This window comes from Molossus molossus, unplaced genomic scaffold (assembly GCF_014108415.1).
Source record: "Molossus molossus isolate mMolMol1 unplaced genomic scaffold, mMolMol1.p scaffold_m16_p_10, whole genome shotgun sequence".
Classification (NCBI taxonomy): domain Eukaryota; kingdom Metazoa; phylum Chordata; class Mammalia; order Chiroptera; family Molossidae; genus Molossus; species Molossus molossus.
Genome location: NW_023425345.1, coordinates 10,451,103 through 10,467,782, shown reverse-complemented (window position 1 = coordinate 10,467,782; position 16,680 = coordinate 10,451,103). Strand labels below are relative to the sequence as shown.

Here is a 16,680-nt window from a genome sequence, read left to right as displayed (position 1 = left end):
TGCTTCATGTGTTTGAGTTTGCAGCCTCTCCCTTCTAGTTTTGGTCCTGGGCTGGTGTCCGCTATTGCAGGTCGCGGTGGGAGGGAGGGGCTTCTAGTTAGAGTGGCCTGAGGCAGGCTCCAGGCCAGGAACCAGAAAGTATAAGACGACACCCACACACCTCACTGTTCCTGCCCTGCCCCTGGCATAAAAGCACAGGGAGTGACTTGGAGACCAGAGGGAAACCCTTCACATTCCTGCGGGCAGGGACAGAGGCCACACCTGGCCATTGTTCTGGGCTTGGCAGAGCCTGACAGGTTAATGGGATTCAGTGGAGAGAAGTTATGCTGTTGGCAAATCAGAGAGACACTGCCACATTTCCAAGGGTGCATGCCTTGGGTCATATCAGGGAACTAGACCTGGTTTTGGTGTGTAATTCAGGGCTCAGAAAGCTTGAAGCCTGTGGCCCTTTAATGCACAGGTAGGTAAAGGCATCGCACTTGTGTGTATGAGCGCATGCACACATGCACACACACACACACCTCCACTCTTCATGCAGGCAGTACGTAATTTAATCAGCCAATGCTACCGTTCCATCTTCACTGGACAGCTATCAGACACGGTCCTGGACCAGCCCGAGGACTGGGGTTAGTGTGAAGAGCGTTTGTTTCATGCAATGTCTTAGTAAGCTAGCGAGCTGTCCTAAACACACGCACACACACACACACACACACACAGACACGCACACTAAACGGCACACAGCTAAAAACACACCCCCAAATACTTAAACCTGAGATCTAAATATCCAGGCCCTTTGGGGGACACTAAGCAAGCAACTTGCCATTCACACCTCAGTCGTTCGTTCCACAAACGCTTCTGAGCGCCTTCTGTGTGCCAGACACTGTGTGTGCGCAGTGGTGTTTGCTCTCAGCAGGAAAAAACGTACATCAAAAAATAATCCGAAGTGGTTAAGTGCTACGAAGGAAACACGACGGAAATAGAGAAGAATGGGGCACTGCGGTCCTGCTCAGACAGAGTGATGATGAGAGCAAAGTCTCTCGTGGCAGTGACATGTAATCGGAGCCTACACGACGGAGGATTGCCGGAACGGGCGGGGTGAATCCGGAATCCCAGACCTTTACATTTAGTTGTTTTCATTATCATTAGAGACGGACCCAGTTTGCATCCTCTGTGACCTTCAAAGAGTTCTACAAGGATTTAAGCTAAATTGTACTTGTGTCCAGACAGTCTGGCTGTAGAAGGCATGGTCAGTATTTACCTTCACCTGGAAATTCACAAGCATTAGGAGACATACAATGTCCATGTGTCTTTGAAATCTTTTCATTTTATTCAAGACTTGAAAACATGCAAGTAAAGGAAATGATTCTGGAAATGGGTTTCTCTGATTTTTATCAATATTGTTCCAACGTGGTGGTTCCAAGTATTATTGTTCCAAGTGTTGTTTCAACTTGCAAATTTAAGTTTTACTAATGAGGCTTTGCTGAGACAGCTAAAACTTACACACACACACACCAATCAATAAACTACCGAGTCTCAAGGTACAATTTCCCTCTTACTCCATCTTAATTATTAATATTTGTCCTAATCATTACAGTTACATGAAAAACAAAAAGCAAAAACAGAAAGCTAGACTGCAAACTGCTTCAGAATGCATTTATATGAAAAATATACACCATCAAAGCTATCATAGACCCAGGGGCAGCAGGATCATTCCTAGGTTTGGGACGGTCACTTCTCAGACACAGGGACAGCTTATTAAGCAAGCACAGAACTCCTGTCCCACAGGCTGACATCAGATAGCCGACCGCTCTCTGGGCTGCATCCCACTCTTCACGGGATCAGGACCAGAGGGGCTGGGAACAACCGAGTTTTCTCTGTAAAAAAACAACTTAGACCACCTTGAGGTTGTTTTTTTATAGAGAAAGGGAGGTCAGTGGGAGAGAGCCACAAGAGAAAACAGTGAAGGGACCCACCTGCTTATTTGCTAAAATTGAGTTTTCCTGAATTTCAAAGTAGTTTGCAAAATACCATCGGCAGATTAATTTAAAAGGCGTAAAGGAAATAGAGTGAAGGGGTGCTCACCCAACAACCCCCAAGCTAACGAGCGGGCTGGCTTGGATTGCAGGCCTCTCGGACCGTGATCCACAGTGCGGACATCACGTTCCAGATGCTGGAGGACTGGAGGAACGTGGACCTGGGCAGCATCACCAAGCAAACCCTGTACACGATGGAGGACTCGCACGAGGAGCACCGGAAGCTCATCGTGCAGCGTAAGAGGCGCCACCAGGGCTTGTCTTTTTTATTTTTAAAAAGAAAGTATTTTGGGAGATGCTTGTGGCATCCCCCCCCCCCCCCTCCCTCTCATAATGTTCCTGGTAAATGGGCCGGCCCGATGGCAGGGCTGCCTGAAGAGGCCATGAGTGCTGCTGGGGACGGGGTCCTGGTGCAGCTGGGCAGCGCACCTCCGGGGGGACCCCGTGCCAGCATAGTTCCTGCGGCTGCTTAAAACGAGAGCAGAGCTGTTGCCCTCGGTGTGTTGCTCCGACCCGGCGGCGGGGGAGGGGGGGGTGAGCTGCCCATTTCCCAGTGAGGTCGGGTGAGTCAGCCCACACACGGCAGGTGCACTTTCCGATCACTTGAAATGTGCGAGAAGGGGATGGGTGGTGGTTGACTTCTGCGAACATATGTTCACGCCCCCGTGGACAGAGACTGCAGTAGCTCTGCTCCAGGGTTAGCCTCATGTGGTCAGGTTGTTCTCAGCAGTCAAGGACATGATAGGGCCAGAGAACACGACCGTCATTTGCCCATCCCTGCTGTTCCTCAGGTGCCCCTCACAGCCTGCTGCTCAGGGCACCCACCGCCCGGGAGCCTGGGTCAGGGCCCTCGCTGCTTCCTTGCTGTGCTCTGCTCTGCCTTTCTTTCTCGTGCCTCTGGGGCGAAGGGAGCGTGCGCGTGGGAAGGGAGTCCACACTCCTCCCAGCAGCTCTCAAGAAGCTGGGTGCTGAGAGTATCTGGGTGACGGGGGGATAGAGCTGCTGCTGCACCCTCACCTTCTGAATGGGTGCGGCCCGGGACCCTAATAGTGACCTCGTTCGGGAAGCTGCCGAGGGGTTGTCCTCTGTGAAGGGGGCCTCTTCTTCCAAGAGGCCCAGACCCCTCATTTTCCAGCAGGTGCCTTCTGCGCCGACGTCGTGGGGACGCTTTCTTTACCATCTAAACATGTGTTTATAACCAAAGCTCCCTGGGCGTTCCTAAGAGAGACCTTTTCCCCATTTTGAACACTTTTCAAAAGCAGATGAATAGGTGAAACGGGCCAGGTGGGCCTTCCCCAGGCTTCTCTCCTCATCAACCCCTGAACAATCTCGGGCTCTTCTTATAGAGACAAAATAACAATTCAGCCTACAGACCACCTAATCTGTGCAGGCCCACCACGTGCACGATCTCACGTAATCGCCACATCAGCCCCATGAGGACGTTCCCTTATCATCCCCATTTCACAGATGAGAACACCCAGCCTCTGAGAGCTGGCAAACCTTAGCCAAGGTAGCAGAGCTGGACCTCGACCCCGAGTCTAGACTCAGCCTCCCCAGCAGGCACTAGCGCTGTCAGAGGAGCCGGGGCGACAGGAGGAACGTGACGTGGGCACATCTCGGAGGTTCTGGGCTGTCCCCAAGTTCCCCCAGTCATGCTTCCTCTTCGCTTTTCCATATGCCCTGCTAGAGTGCCCATGGGAAGCATGGCTCTGAGCACCCTAACATAGCCAGCAGCCTCTCTGGTGGCTGTGTCCCCAGGGCCGCCTCCTGGACCAGGCCTGGGGGAGGTGCCAGTAATGTCTGTGCGGGACCAAACAGATGAGTGGGGACCGAGAACATCCAACCTCCCAGCCCTGCTGCCCATTCCTAGGAGCATCGTCCTCAGCCCTCTTCTCCCCTCAGCACCTTTAGTGGGGAAGGACAATGTGACCCAGACTCGGGGAGAAGACAGTCACCATCGTGTGCGTTGGGGACCACCAGGCTCAGAGCCTTTGCTGCAGCCCCGCTGCGGTCCGGGCAGCCTCTGCAGTGAAGAACCCGGCGGGGGGGGGGGGGGGGGGAGCTTTGTCTCCGAGTCCCAGGCCTGTGGTAGAACGTGCCCTGGAAGGGGCGGTCGCACTCTTCTGAAAGACGGGAGTGGTGCCCTTCCGTGCTGCCCAGCCGTGCTCCTGAGTCCCTGCCCCGGGTCAGGCACCGTGTTCGCTGCTGGGCACAGAGCAGCAGTGAGATGGACTCACCTCCCTTCCCATGTGGAGCTCAGAGCTGACGGCAGATTCGAGGCTGGACAAGTAATCGCATGTGTTGACTCTTACCCAGGAGGACTCGCTGTGTGATGCAATGCCGGGGTGGGGGCTGGGAGAGGAAGGGCGCCGAGGCTGAGGGCAGATGGCCTGGCTTGGGGGTGTCATCCCTGACCTCCCAGACAGCTGGGAATAAGTCCCTGAACACAGCGGGCTGGGGCAGCTGGGTGCTGCACACTCCTTTCCTGCCCCAGGCCGCAGACCTGCAGCTTCTTTAGGGGTCACCATCACTCCCGGGATGTCCATCCGCCCGGAACGCTCTGCTTGCCTCCAGCTAAGAGGTGCCCCTGGGCCCTGGCCAGTGTGCACCAAAGGTTGCTGGTTCGATTCCAGCAGGGCACGTGCCCAGGTTGCAGGCTGGATCCCTGGTAGGGGCCGTGCAGGAGGCAGCCCATCAATGTTCTGTTCTCACGTCGATGTTTCTTTCTCTCTTCCCCCTCTCCTTTCCTCTCTCTCTCTAAAAATCAATAAAAGATCTTGAAGGAAGGAAGGAAGATATATGTAAGGGAAAACATGCTTTAAAAATAATTTTTTTTTTAAAGTGCACACTGGGACTTGAGCGTGTCGATGTGGTTAAGAGTATGGGGTTGGGATGCCCTATAGACTTTGATTCAAACCCTGGCTCTCACACAGTGACTTGGCTTCCAAATCTATAAAATGGGTATAATACAGAGGGGTAAATGGGACAGCGTGTGCCCTGTGCCTGGTACACAGTGCAGTGCTAGTACATGAAGTGGTTAGAAAACAAGCACTCAGGTCAGGCCATGTTTCAAACTTGCCTCTGCCATTCACGAGCTGTGCATCCTTTGGAAAGTTACTCAGTTCGTAGTACCTTGGTTTCCTCCTTGGGCTGCTCATTCATTCATTCAACAAACACTTGAGCACCAGGGGCACTTGATCAACCACTACGTACCACGCACTGTTCTGGGCTCTGGTCTCATGGCATCCACATTCTAGGGAGTGTCTCAGGCTAAGTGAAGGTGTCCATGTAAAGCCATCTAGAGGAGTGCCTGGCACATGGCACTTTGACTGCCACCACCACCACCATCACTGATTGAAGCACAGTCGCTCAGATACACAGTCAGTCTCACGAAGACTGAAAGACAACCACCAAGGAACTCGGAGAGCTGAGTCCAGTCCCTGCTCGGTGCCTAACTGGCCCTCTGACTTTGAGTGGATCATTCCACCTCATTAAGACATAGCTTCCTCATCTGTAAAATGAGGCGGTCAACTACACGGGCTTTTAAAACCCCTTCTCATTCTGCAGCATTCGGATCTTCTGATGGTCCTGGGAGCTGACCTCTGAGCAGCTATCAACTAAGTAAAACAGGATGCATTAGCCATTCCCATGAGACGGGGAAGGAAAACTGCTCAGCCCAATGAAAACTAGAGACTCATGTGGATCTTGAGTTGTGGTTTGATTTATTCAGTTCTCCACATACTATATATATATATCATGAATAGAGATGTTTCAAGTTGGAGACCACCACAGCGATGTCTCTCTCCCCCACAGACCTCCACCGATTACAAATACTTTCCAGTTCAGTTATCTGACTGGCAGCTGAAGACAGGTGGGAAGGTAGCATGATTACCCACCTTTTACCAACGTGGAAATTGAGGACACAGAGATTGCTTCCTTCATTCCACAAATATTGAGTAAACACCGGCTACTTAAGCGGTGCTCAGTGCTACTTAAGCCCAGCACTCAGACGCTGGTGAGGCCCCTGCCCAATACAGTTGTGGTTTAGAAACATTTGAATGACCTGTCACGGGCAGAGGGCAAGAGAACGCACGGCAGTGCCTCTGTCTGGTCACACGAGCCGGCACCCACTGATAACAGCCGCATCACAGGTCACACACCAGCCAGTGAAGGCAGCAAAGAACAGGCAGGGAAGGTGCACACACGCGCGCATGCATGCGCACACGCACACTACCACGCAGCATTACGAGTGATACAATAAAGGCAGGATACAGAAAATAAAGTGCTGTGAGTGTATAGAGGGGAGTAATCAATTCTGCTAGTAAGAGCCATGGGGAGGATGGAAAGAATTTCAAGAAGGGTCATTTTGGCTGGACCATTAAGAGTCAAATAGTCCAAGTAGAGGAAAATGCCCGAGGAAAGCAGGACTTGGGGGACTGGCAAGGACAAGGGGTGGCCAGGGTTTAAAGCGCTCACAGGTGAGGGAGATGCACCTGGAAAGGTAAGTCGGGGCGCATTTTCTAAAACCTTGAATGCTCTGCCACGACTTGGAGGTTTCAATCTGTTCAGTTTTACTCCTTTGCCCTTTTTAAGAGGCGTCTCTGTTTAACCCAGTGCAATGATGCGTAGGGCTCTGCTTGTCTGACAGTGTATCAGGAGTTCGACCACCTGCTGGAGGAGCAGTCTCCCATCGAGTCCTACATCGAGTGGCTGGACACCATGGTGGACCGATGTGTTGTGAAGGTCGGTGAGCTGGAGTGGGAGGCACAGCCCGGGGCCCCGCAGCCCATCACACCCCTCTGTGACGAGTGGGTAGTGTACGGCCCAGGGATGAGAGGCGGGGTGGGGCCCCCCGGAGGGGCAGGCTGCAGGTCTCCCTCCCCTGATCCAGCCAGGTCAGCATCTCCCTTATCTGTTATGTGCTCTGGGCCTTGATGGAAGATTGCAGTTGTTAAAGGACATTTTGGCTGACGAAAACAAAAAGTTGAAAACCACTGCTCCATACTTTGAAGTTGGAGACCTTACATTTCCAAAGACAGTCATGAATGAAAACTCACGCCCAGCAGTGTTCAAGTCGCTCCCTTTCTTGTAGGTGGCTGCCAAGAGACAAGGGTCCCTGAGGAAAGTGGCCCAGCAGTTCCTCCTGATGTGGTCCTGCTTCGGCACCAGGGTGATCCGGGACATGACCTTGCACAGTGCCCCCAGCTTTGGTAAGGCCACCCCAGCCCTGCCCACCACCACACGCTGGTTTCTCTGGGCTCTGTGCGTCAAGGGCACCTCTCGGAGTCAGCCACCGTCTTACTTGCTGTCTCTGAGGCCACAAGGATGTGACCCTGAAACGTACCTGTTCTTGGTGGACACCATAGTCTTAGAACTTCATGGAGAAGGTTGACACTGTGAGTGTCCGAGGTGAAGTCTGCAAGTCTGAAATGAGAGGTTTGCACACAGACGGTATTTGAGTTTAGAGAGGAATGAGTAGCCATGGCCATGCTCCCGTGTGCCGGATGGCCCCAGAGATTGCTGCTTCCACAGGGCGATTTTGCAGGACTCCATAGTGTGCACTTCCCAAGACGGTGCCACAAAGAAGTCTCTGAGTTCGAACACTTGCACATGGCTAGATTGGCACTCCAGCGATGGGTAGACGGTCTAAAGTTTTCTTTGGAAACGTGCCCCGGTTCGATCCCTAGAAGAGGACTTCCCATTCATTTTCTTTTGTTTTACTGACCCCTCGGGTTCCCTCACTTCCAGGAGACATCGCTGCCCCCAGTTCTCAGCCACTGTCGTCCAGGGTGTGTGTATGTGTGTGTGTGTGTGTGTGAGGGGGGGAAGGGGAGTTTGAAATCTGCCTCCAGCGCTATAACAGCCTGTGAGGGCAGGAACCAAGTCACCAGCTTGGGGTGGATGCTATGCCACCTCGGGGGACAGTTTTCTGTTTTCCCTCGGGAAGAAGGGAGTATCCTTTGAGTCCAGGTCATCATCAGCAAAGCGAGGTGGAACTTGAAGGCACTGTCCAGACCCTGGAAATCTCAGAACACTTTGGCCTCAGTGTTCCAGGCATTTCAGCAAAGAGCTGTTGGTAACTTTTCTGGGTAATTGCTTCAGCTTTCTATTTTACTTTGCAAGTAGAGATGTGGTGTCGTTTCTCATTATCTCCAATTAAGCCCATCAGCTCTGCGGTTTGCTCGGGGTTTAATTTGACACTTTTCCATCTCGCTTTTTATGGTCTTGTCACCGTTTTCCAGTTGTGCTATACAACCAAGTGCCTATGTGGCGGAACAAAGAGGCGCTATTTTTTCTAAACAGCTCCGTCCATGAAAGACGGTGTTTACCCAGTTGGAGAGGCGTTTTGTGGTGGGTTTCTTTAATCTCAGCCTTGGGAAGGTCTCTGAACCTGCTGCACTGCGGGGACGATGGGAATGCCCTTCGAGCTGTGATGGAAAGGCGCCGGGGCTGCGTCCTGGGCGGTGCCATCCGGCGCGGCCTTCTGATGACTTCCAGTTTGGCGTTGTTAGCGCCAGCACATGTCACCTCTGGCTCTGGGAAAACCGTCCGTGCATAACTGCTTTCAGAGAAGTGCACGGCTGAAAAATATTTGGGATTTTTTCATTGTTTCAAAATCAAAGAATCAACAATATCACACACGCACATCCACACCACAAAGCAAGCCTCTCTTCCTTGCTTCGTCTTTCATTCCTCAGTTTGCTGATTCTTAATCTGTGTGCGTTATCGAATACCCTTCCTTCTTCAGACAGGGACAGCCGTTCACTTGCCAGCATTCTTTGAGGTTCACTTGTTTTTACTAGGTTGACAGTCACTCTGGTAAAGGCCGTTTGGACAGTAGAACAATTAGGGTTTTATGAAGGGGTTGAATTTATCACTAAGAAATATTGTTCCTGAAAATGTGTTTCTTTCTTTCTGACCCACGCACCATTTTAGGCTATTCTGGAAATCCAGGCAAATGGCAAAAACGGTCGCAAATCTTTTAGAAAATGAGAGAGAGAGTAACCCACTATCATTTTTGCGGTATTTTTCGACCCTAAGCAGGTTGAAATACCTGTTTCTAAGGACATTTCACAAACTGTTTGAAATGGTCCCACTCACCCAACTCATTGTTGAGTTTTGCAGCTTGGGGTGACAGGCAAGTTGAAAGAATTTGCGGCAGACAAAAGCCCAGCTCCCCCTTTCTGCCTGTATGTGTCAAAGACACAGTTGGTGGTTGTGTTTGGGTCATGTGTTCCCTGTATAAAAACAGCTAATTAGGAAAAAGAGCCCTCTGTTCCCCGGCCCCCTCCCCCAGCCGAAGGGGCCCGCTCCATATATCTTATAACTCCCACACGATCCTTGTCGTGGTGAATGGTGCGGGGTTCGTGTGTCAGCGTCGCAGGCTGACTGTCACAATGATCGTGTGGGATATGACAATGATCCCGCAGGGGACTCTAGCACCTCGTCCCAGAACAGCCCCTTTCAAAGGTAGTTGATTCCTTTCTTCTCCTTAATTCCTTTTCACTCTCTTCTCCCTAATTCCTTTTCACTGAAAGAGCCGATGCTGTGAACTAAAGTAGCCAGACTTCCTTTCTTTGCCGCAAGCAGCATCTTGGGGCAGAATCCGTCGGCAAAGGTAGGCCAGCAGGCAGCGAGCGGTTCAGCCTAGCGGAGCCGAGGCCATGCGAGTTGTTATTTAGAAACAAACCACCCATCTTTTCAGTTGCCTGCTGGGGTTTTAGTTCGTCAACTACCTGGATCCCGCTCGAGCAGGTGCCCTTGCCCTTTGGCCCTGGGCTTCCACCAGTTGCCTGATCCCAGGGGCACAGCTGGACGGCAACAGGAGCTCCCAGGAGTACTCCGCACAGAACGGCCCGCAGGCGGCCTGGGTTTGGTGGGGAGGGCAGCAGCATCGCATATCACTCACTCCCCAGCTTTTCACTTTCTTACAAGCTTGTTTTCTGGCCTCGCCTCCAAGTTCACTCACCGGGCAGGGCCAGGCAGGCCGCGGGGGAGTGGTTCTGTCCGGGAGCGGCTGCCAGACGGAGGGGCCATGACTGAGCCTTCCAGACTGCCTCTCTGTGCGTAGGTGTCCTGCTGGCTCTTACCCAGGACCTGCTGAATTGCAGGATCTTGACATTAGAAGCGTCACTCAGGCCTCCTCCGAGCACTAGGAGGCAGGGATTGCTTTCCCTGTACGCTGGAGAGGAAGCAGGGACCCAGAGAGGAGAGGGGACTTGCCGGTGGACCACAGCATGTTGAGCGGAGTGGAGCATCTCTGCTATGTTAGCTCTCTCATTCTCTCTGCTAAGCACACTGCCACCACCTCTTCTGACTTTCTGCAGTGAGACACTACTAATAAAAACAAAGGAGCCCTGGCTGGTGTGATTCGGCCGGCCATCGGTCTGTGCACCGAAGGGTTGCTGGTTCGATTCCCCGTCAGGGCACATGCCCAGGTTGCAGGCCCGATTCCTGGTAGGGGGTGTGTAGGAAAGAGGCAGCCGATAGATGTTTTGCTCTCACATTGGTGTTTCTTTCTCTCCCCCCCCCCTCTCAAAATCAATAACAAATCTTTAAAAAATAAAAAGAGGGTAAAACCAAATTCTAGGAAACAATACAACACGGGGTGGTGGGAAGAGAAGCTTGAAGGAGTAGTTAAAGCATGCTAAGGTCTTGGGATACTAAATCCAGCCAGGTGGTGAGTACACCTGTGTTCATTTTTAAATTCTCTATACTGTATAATTTATATGTGTGCAATTTTTCATAAGGAAAAAAAGAAATGCTATGATTCTATAGCATGCAATTAGTTTTGTTATCATATAACAACAACAACAAAGCAACAAATCTCCTTTTGTCTCTATCCTAATACCTTTTTCCATAATAGGCTCTGATGCTCACTAGCTCTGTGACTTGAGGCAAGTTATTTAAATCCTCCGAGCCTTCGTCTCCCCATGTATTAATTGATAATAGTATTGTCTTCATGGTGTTGGAAAATGGTGTTAGAAGAGCTTAGCACAGTGCATATGGTCGGTGGCCAGTGCTTGCCTGTCTGATCCATTCATCCAACAGATATTCACTGAGCCTCTCCTGTGTGCCTGGCACTGTCCTAGTCACTGGGCATAGGGCAGTGCGGGGACAACAATGGATTAAAAATCCCTGCATCTGTGGAGGGAGGCACTGGGTCACAATGAATAAATTACATACAGAGTATAACAAATGGTAAGCGCTAAGGGGAGAAATAAGGCAGGGGGTGTGGGCTGTAACTGCCTGGCTCCTGTCTGTCTCTGTCTTTGATGTTTTTCTCTTCCTGTCCCCTGTCCACATCCTCATGTCCCGCCCTCCCCCACCTCCAGTCTTTCTGTATCTCCTCTTTCACTTTCCTCTCTTCTGTTTGCACTCTCTTGTGGTCACGACGCCCTGGCACCGAACTGTTTGTTGCCCAATAATCTTTTTTTTTTTTAATATGTTATTGTTTTTTTTAGAGAGGAAGGGCGAGGGAAAGGGAGAGAGAGAAATATTGATGTAGAGAAGCATCAATCAGCTGCCTCCTGCATGCACTCTGGCCAGGGATCGAACTGGCAACCTTTTGGTGCACCACGTGATGCTCAACCAACTGAGCTACACCGGCCAGGGCCCAGGAATCATGATAATTCCTGCTCACTTAAGGACACTGTAGCTTTTGTGGAGTCAGGGACTATGGAGCTTTAAGTTTCCTTCCTCCTCAGAACACTTAGCACAATAGTAGACAGGTAGCAGTAGCTCTACAAACTCTTGTTTGAAAGATGACTGAAAAGAATCAGACCAACTGGGCAACCGATCTGAGCCATTGAGGAAGACAGCTCGAGGCCCCAAGTGAACACATCGCCTGGAGTGCTGGTCTCTCAGTCCGGCTCGGAGGTTTTCCAGCAGTGTGGTCCTAGGCAGATTTATTATCCTCGTCAGGTCTTTGTTTCCTTGTCTTACAAAACAGGAGGGTTTTCTAAGGTCCTGCCTGTGTTAAACTACTAGTCTAAACCCATTTTTATCATGTAGAGTTTTCCATTCTAATTCATGTTTCGCGGTATGTTTCTATCCTTGTTGACTCAGAGCAACATCTCAGCAAATATTTCTTCATTTTGGAGATCGTGTTCTTTTAAGCACTTTATGCTATCTCTTGACCTGTTTGACTCTATGAACAAGAGTAATGGGATCTTAGAACATTAGTAGCAAAAGGGACCTTAGACATAATAACGATGGTTAGCATTTATTAAGCACCTGGTGAGTACTTGTCCGCACTGGGGTACTTCTGTAACATAGGTTTTACTCTTCCCCTTTTAGAGGGCCATGTTGGCCCTGGTCCGTTTGGCTCAGCAGTTAGAGCATCGGCCTGCGGACTAGAGAGTCCCGGGTTCAGTTCCCACTCAGGGTACGTACCTCGGTTGCAGTTTGTCTCCGGCCCCTGGTTGGGGTCATGTGGGCGGCAGCCAGTCGATGTGTCTCTCATCAATGTTTCTCTCTCTCTTCCTCCCTCTCTCCCTCCCACTCTATCTGACACTTAATAACTGTATGACATTGGGCAGTTACTTTACCACTCTAACATTCTAAGCTTCAACTTCCTGCTTTTTAAAAGGAGAATATCACTCATCTCCTGCAGTTGCAATGAGGGTTAATTGCAACAATAAATCTACAGTGGTTAAACATAGTAGCTGCCTCAGAGCAAGGGCTCCGTGAATGACTTAATTTGTTTTTAACATTTACAAAGAGTAACTCATCTAAGGTCCCCGTCACTAACCTGGGCAGTTGGATCCAGTGCCCATGCAATTACCCTACTCGGTGGTTCACAAGACCCGCTTGGGGGAAGTGTCTGGAAAGTTTAGTTTAGGAGGCTGCATCTCACAGTGACTCAGCAAAACCTGAACCTTGCTGACTTCTAAATGGCATCAAGACACAGACATAGCCCCCCGGGGATGGAGGAGGAATGCGGAGAAAGTGCAGGATGGGAGACTTTGGCCTGGAGCCCTGTGGGCACAAGGATGGGAGGCTGTGGCAGGCTCCCTAGAGAGGGGTAGAGGAGTAGATGCACATGACCTGCTGGGCATCCACTGGCCTTAGGGTTCAGCCAAAGATGTTTCTCTGTAGCTTACCTAGGCCAAAATAATTAATCTATTTGAGATGAAGGGGGTGGGGGTGGGGGTAGGGTATAGAAACCAGGTACCATTAAGAAGAAAATTGATAAATTCCACCAAGGAGGAGTCATCCCAAAGTTCCCAATTGGCCCCATCACCGTTTTTCTGGAGACTTGAAAGGGCATACAGCTCACAACTCAAATGGCCCTTCCAAGGACCAAGTCCTTTCTGCCATCTGGGTCTTACGGCTGTGAGGAGATCAGCCTGGATGATCTGTTGGGGAATGGAAATAGATTTTAGAACCAGACAGACAGAGGCAAATCCCTCCTCGATTACTGATGGAGAGATTCATTTCCTCATCTATAAGAAAGGATAATATCACTTAACTCAATTTGTTGTAAGGATGAGTCCTGTGTTAAGTATTTAGCAGAGTTCTTGGCACATAGTAAGCACTCAATAAATGGGATGATGATGATGACAATGATAATAGTGGTGGTGATGATAGAATCACAGGAAAAATAAAGCCAGAGAGTCTCATAATGCCTCTAATTAAGCAAACTAAAGGATATAGGGGAAGGAAAAATGTCCCCTCTTTTCCCTCTTAGATCTTCTGGATGGTTTAATAATCAAATTGCCATGAGACAGATTAACAGGAGAAAATAACAAAATTTAATTACGGATCTACATACAGGGTTCCATAAGAGCATAGGACCCAAGGACAAATCAGGCAGTGGAGGCTTGTATGCTGTCCTGAGCTAAGGAGCAAGAAGGGCTTGTGGTTTTCGACTTTAAAGGGCAGGAAGGCAGTTTATATGGAGTTGAAAAAGCAAATGTTTGGTAAAGAAATGTTTGCTTTGTCATCTTTTAACAACGAGTCACAGACTTATTTCACTTTGCACAATACTCTCTAGGTCCATTCATGTTGTGCAAATGGTAAGATTTTATTTTTTTATGGCTGAGTAATATTCCATTGTCTATATATACCACAACTTTTTTAGCCACTGGTCGATTGGTGTGGAATCTGAAAAACAAAATAAACAAACAAACAGAAACAGACTCACAGATACAGAGAACAAGACTGATGGTTGCCAGAGGGGAGAGGGGTCAGAGGACTGGGTAAGGAAGGTGAAGGAATGAAGACGTGCAGATTGGTAGTTACAAAACGGTCTCGGGGATGTAAAGTTCAGCATATGGAATATATAGTCAGTAATGTTATAATAACTACGTATGGTGCCAGGTGGGTACTTAAATAATCAAGGGGATCACTTTGCAAACTACTTATATTTGCCTAACCACTAACTGTACACCTGAAACTAATATAAAATAATATTGAATGTCAACTGTAATTGAAAAATACAAATTTTCTAAAAATTGGGGAAAAAAGAAAACAACAACAATGGGGCACAGAGAGAACCTGATTAAACGTGAGCCTCGCTGGGTCCCTCCCTGTCTATCACATCCTAGTTACCAGAGCACGACAGTTGTCCACAATGATATCGCCCTTCCTGGAGCAGGTCCTGTATCTAAATTCTTTTAGGCAGTTGGAGGAACATCAAAGGTTCTTCCTGAGTTTTTTGTTTCTTAAAAATAACCAGCTTACAACAATCAATACCCCCCCCCCACACACACACACACACACAAAACTTGACTTGCAAGATAGGAATAGGAATAAAAATAAAAATACCTACCTTTCAGGGTGGTTGTAGAGATTAAATAGAGAATATACAGCTTTGAGCACAGAGATTGGCATATTGGAAAATGACTGTTCACATCCCTTTTTATGGAATAACTTACTTTAAATAGAAAACGGAGAACTACTTGAAAATACAGAGCCACGCCAGCCAAGGCCACAGTGCCATTTTTGACGGTGTCATATTAATAGATCGAGCAAGATTGCCACAAAGTGTAAATGACACCTACCTGTGCTGAGCACTCGATTAGGCTGAGGGTACAGTGAAGAAGGGCCACCTCTGACCACGAGGAGACCATCACTGAGCGGGCAATGAGTCTGGAACAGAGCCTTCGGGCACAGTGTAGCTTGTGCTGTTGACCAGGCTGGGAGCATACGTGAGCTGCCGTGACTTACTTTCTGGGACCTCCTCTCACCAGGGTCTTTCCACCTCATCCACCTGATGTTCGATGACTACGTGCTGTACCTGTTAGAGTCGCTGCACTGTCAGGAGCGGGCCAACGAGCTCATGCGAGCCATGAAGGGAGAAGCCAGCACCGGTAAGCCAGCATGGCCCTGGCCTTGCTCTGCTTGGCAGCTCCACGCGCATGCCTACTTCTGCTCTGTTTCTTTAGCTCTGTGTCCCACAGGATGCAGTGTGGCGAGCGGGTCCAGTGGTGCGGAACCAGCCCTGTCTTGTCTTCTATAGAGTGGGCATGGTGTCCGCAGGAATCCAAGGCAGGGTTTTGACACAGATGAGAAAGAATACCTCATTTTTTAAAGCCCCTTAAAGACAGCTCGCCTTGACCGTCGGCTCTAGGAACCCACCCTTTTCTCTCCCCGTAGCGGAAGTCCAAGAAGAGATTATCTTGACGGATGCGGCCCCACCAACCCCTTCTCCAGTGCCGTCGTTTTCTCCGGCGAAGTCTGCCGCGTCCGTGGAGGTGCCACCTCCACCCTCCCCTGTCAGCAACCCGTCCCCTGAGTACACTGGCCTCAGCACCACAGGTAAGGAAGGCCCCTTAAGGCTTTGTGGTGGTGGTCGGGGTTGATGTGTAGAACAAGAGCTTTCTGGGTAAACATTTGTCCCTCCAGCTCCGCCCCCAAACAAGGCCTAACCTGAGTATTTTCCTGGATTTGTAGATGACTGGCAGTTATTCATTTATTTGCTTGTACATATTCTTTATGCTTCTGTTTTCAAGTTGGCAGATTAAGTACGTGAAAAAAGTTCCACACCCCAAACCTAAGCCACTAAAATGATTTAAGTGATGTAAAGCATCAATTAATACACAGCCATTCTTGAAAACAAGAAAGGGAGCTCTCTGTGAACCACAAACAGAGGCAGCTCTGGAAAGGGCGGCAGACAGAAAGCCGTAACTGAGCTATGACAACCCTAATCAAGGCAGGGGATGACGGGGTACAAGCCAGTGCTGCAGGGTCCCCAAGGAAGGAGAGATTCTACCTGCTCAGAGGTATCAAGGGAGACCTCACAAAGGAGGAGGATTTGAGCTGGAACTGGACTTTGACAGAAGCCATCGTGAGCACCCCACAAGAGTGGGGAAGTTGGGGCCTTTCAGAGACTGGTGAGCTCTGGGTGAAAGCTCACAGGTCCACGCAGGAGTCGTACATGGCTGGGGAGGTAGGCTGGAGCCGCGTCCTGGAGGGTCTTGAGCCAAGGCCAGGTTTGGAAAGGAAAAATGATGCGCGTTATGACATACACAGGGCCTTTGCATAACTGTCTCACTTGATATTCACAATAACACTGCAAAGTAGATGTTCCATTTTACAGAGGAAAACTAAAGGGTGAGAACGGTTTTAGTCCTTGTCCTGGGGACCTTAGTCAGTAGTAGACATAAGTGAATTCATTCCCTCAGTTCAGCAAGTGTCCTTG

General features: G+C 49.8%; 1 protein-coding gene across 2 annotated transcripts in view; it reads left to right on the top strand.

Annotated features, from left to right (window-relative positions):
- Positions 1-16,680, top strand: part of RFX4 (regulatory factor X4) — a 126,908-nt gene that overhangs the window by 85,879 nt on the left and 24,349 nt on the right. For both annotated transcript variants that reach the window (XM_036252990.1, XM_036252991.1), the window contains 5 exons: positions 2,126-2,270; positions 6,682-6,776; positions 7,126-7,243; positions 15,230-15,349; positions 15,636-15,797. In XM_036252990.1, the coding sequence (XP_036108883.1) occupies positions 2,126-2,270; positions 6,682-6,776; positions 7,126-7,243; positions 15,230-15,349; positions 15,636-15,797 (640 nt within the window). The remainder of the gene's footprint in view (positions 1-2,125; positions 2,271-6,681; positions 6,777-7,125; positions 7,244-15,229; positions 15,350-15,635; positions 15,798-16,680) is intronic.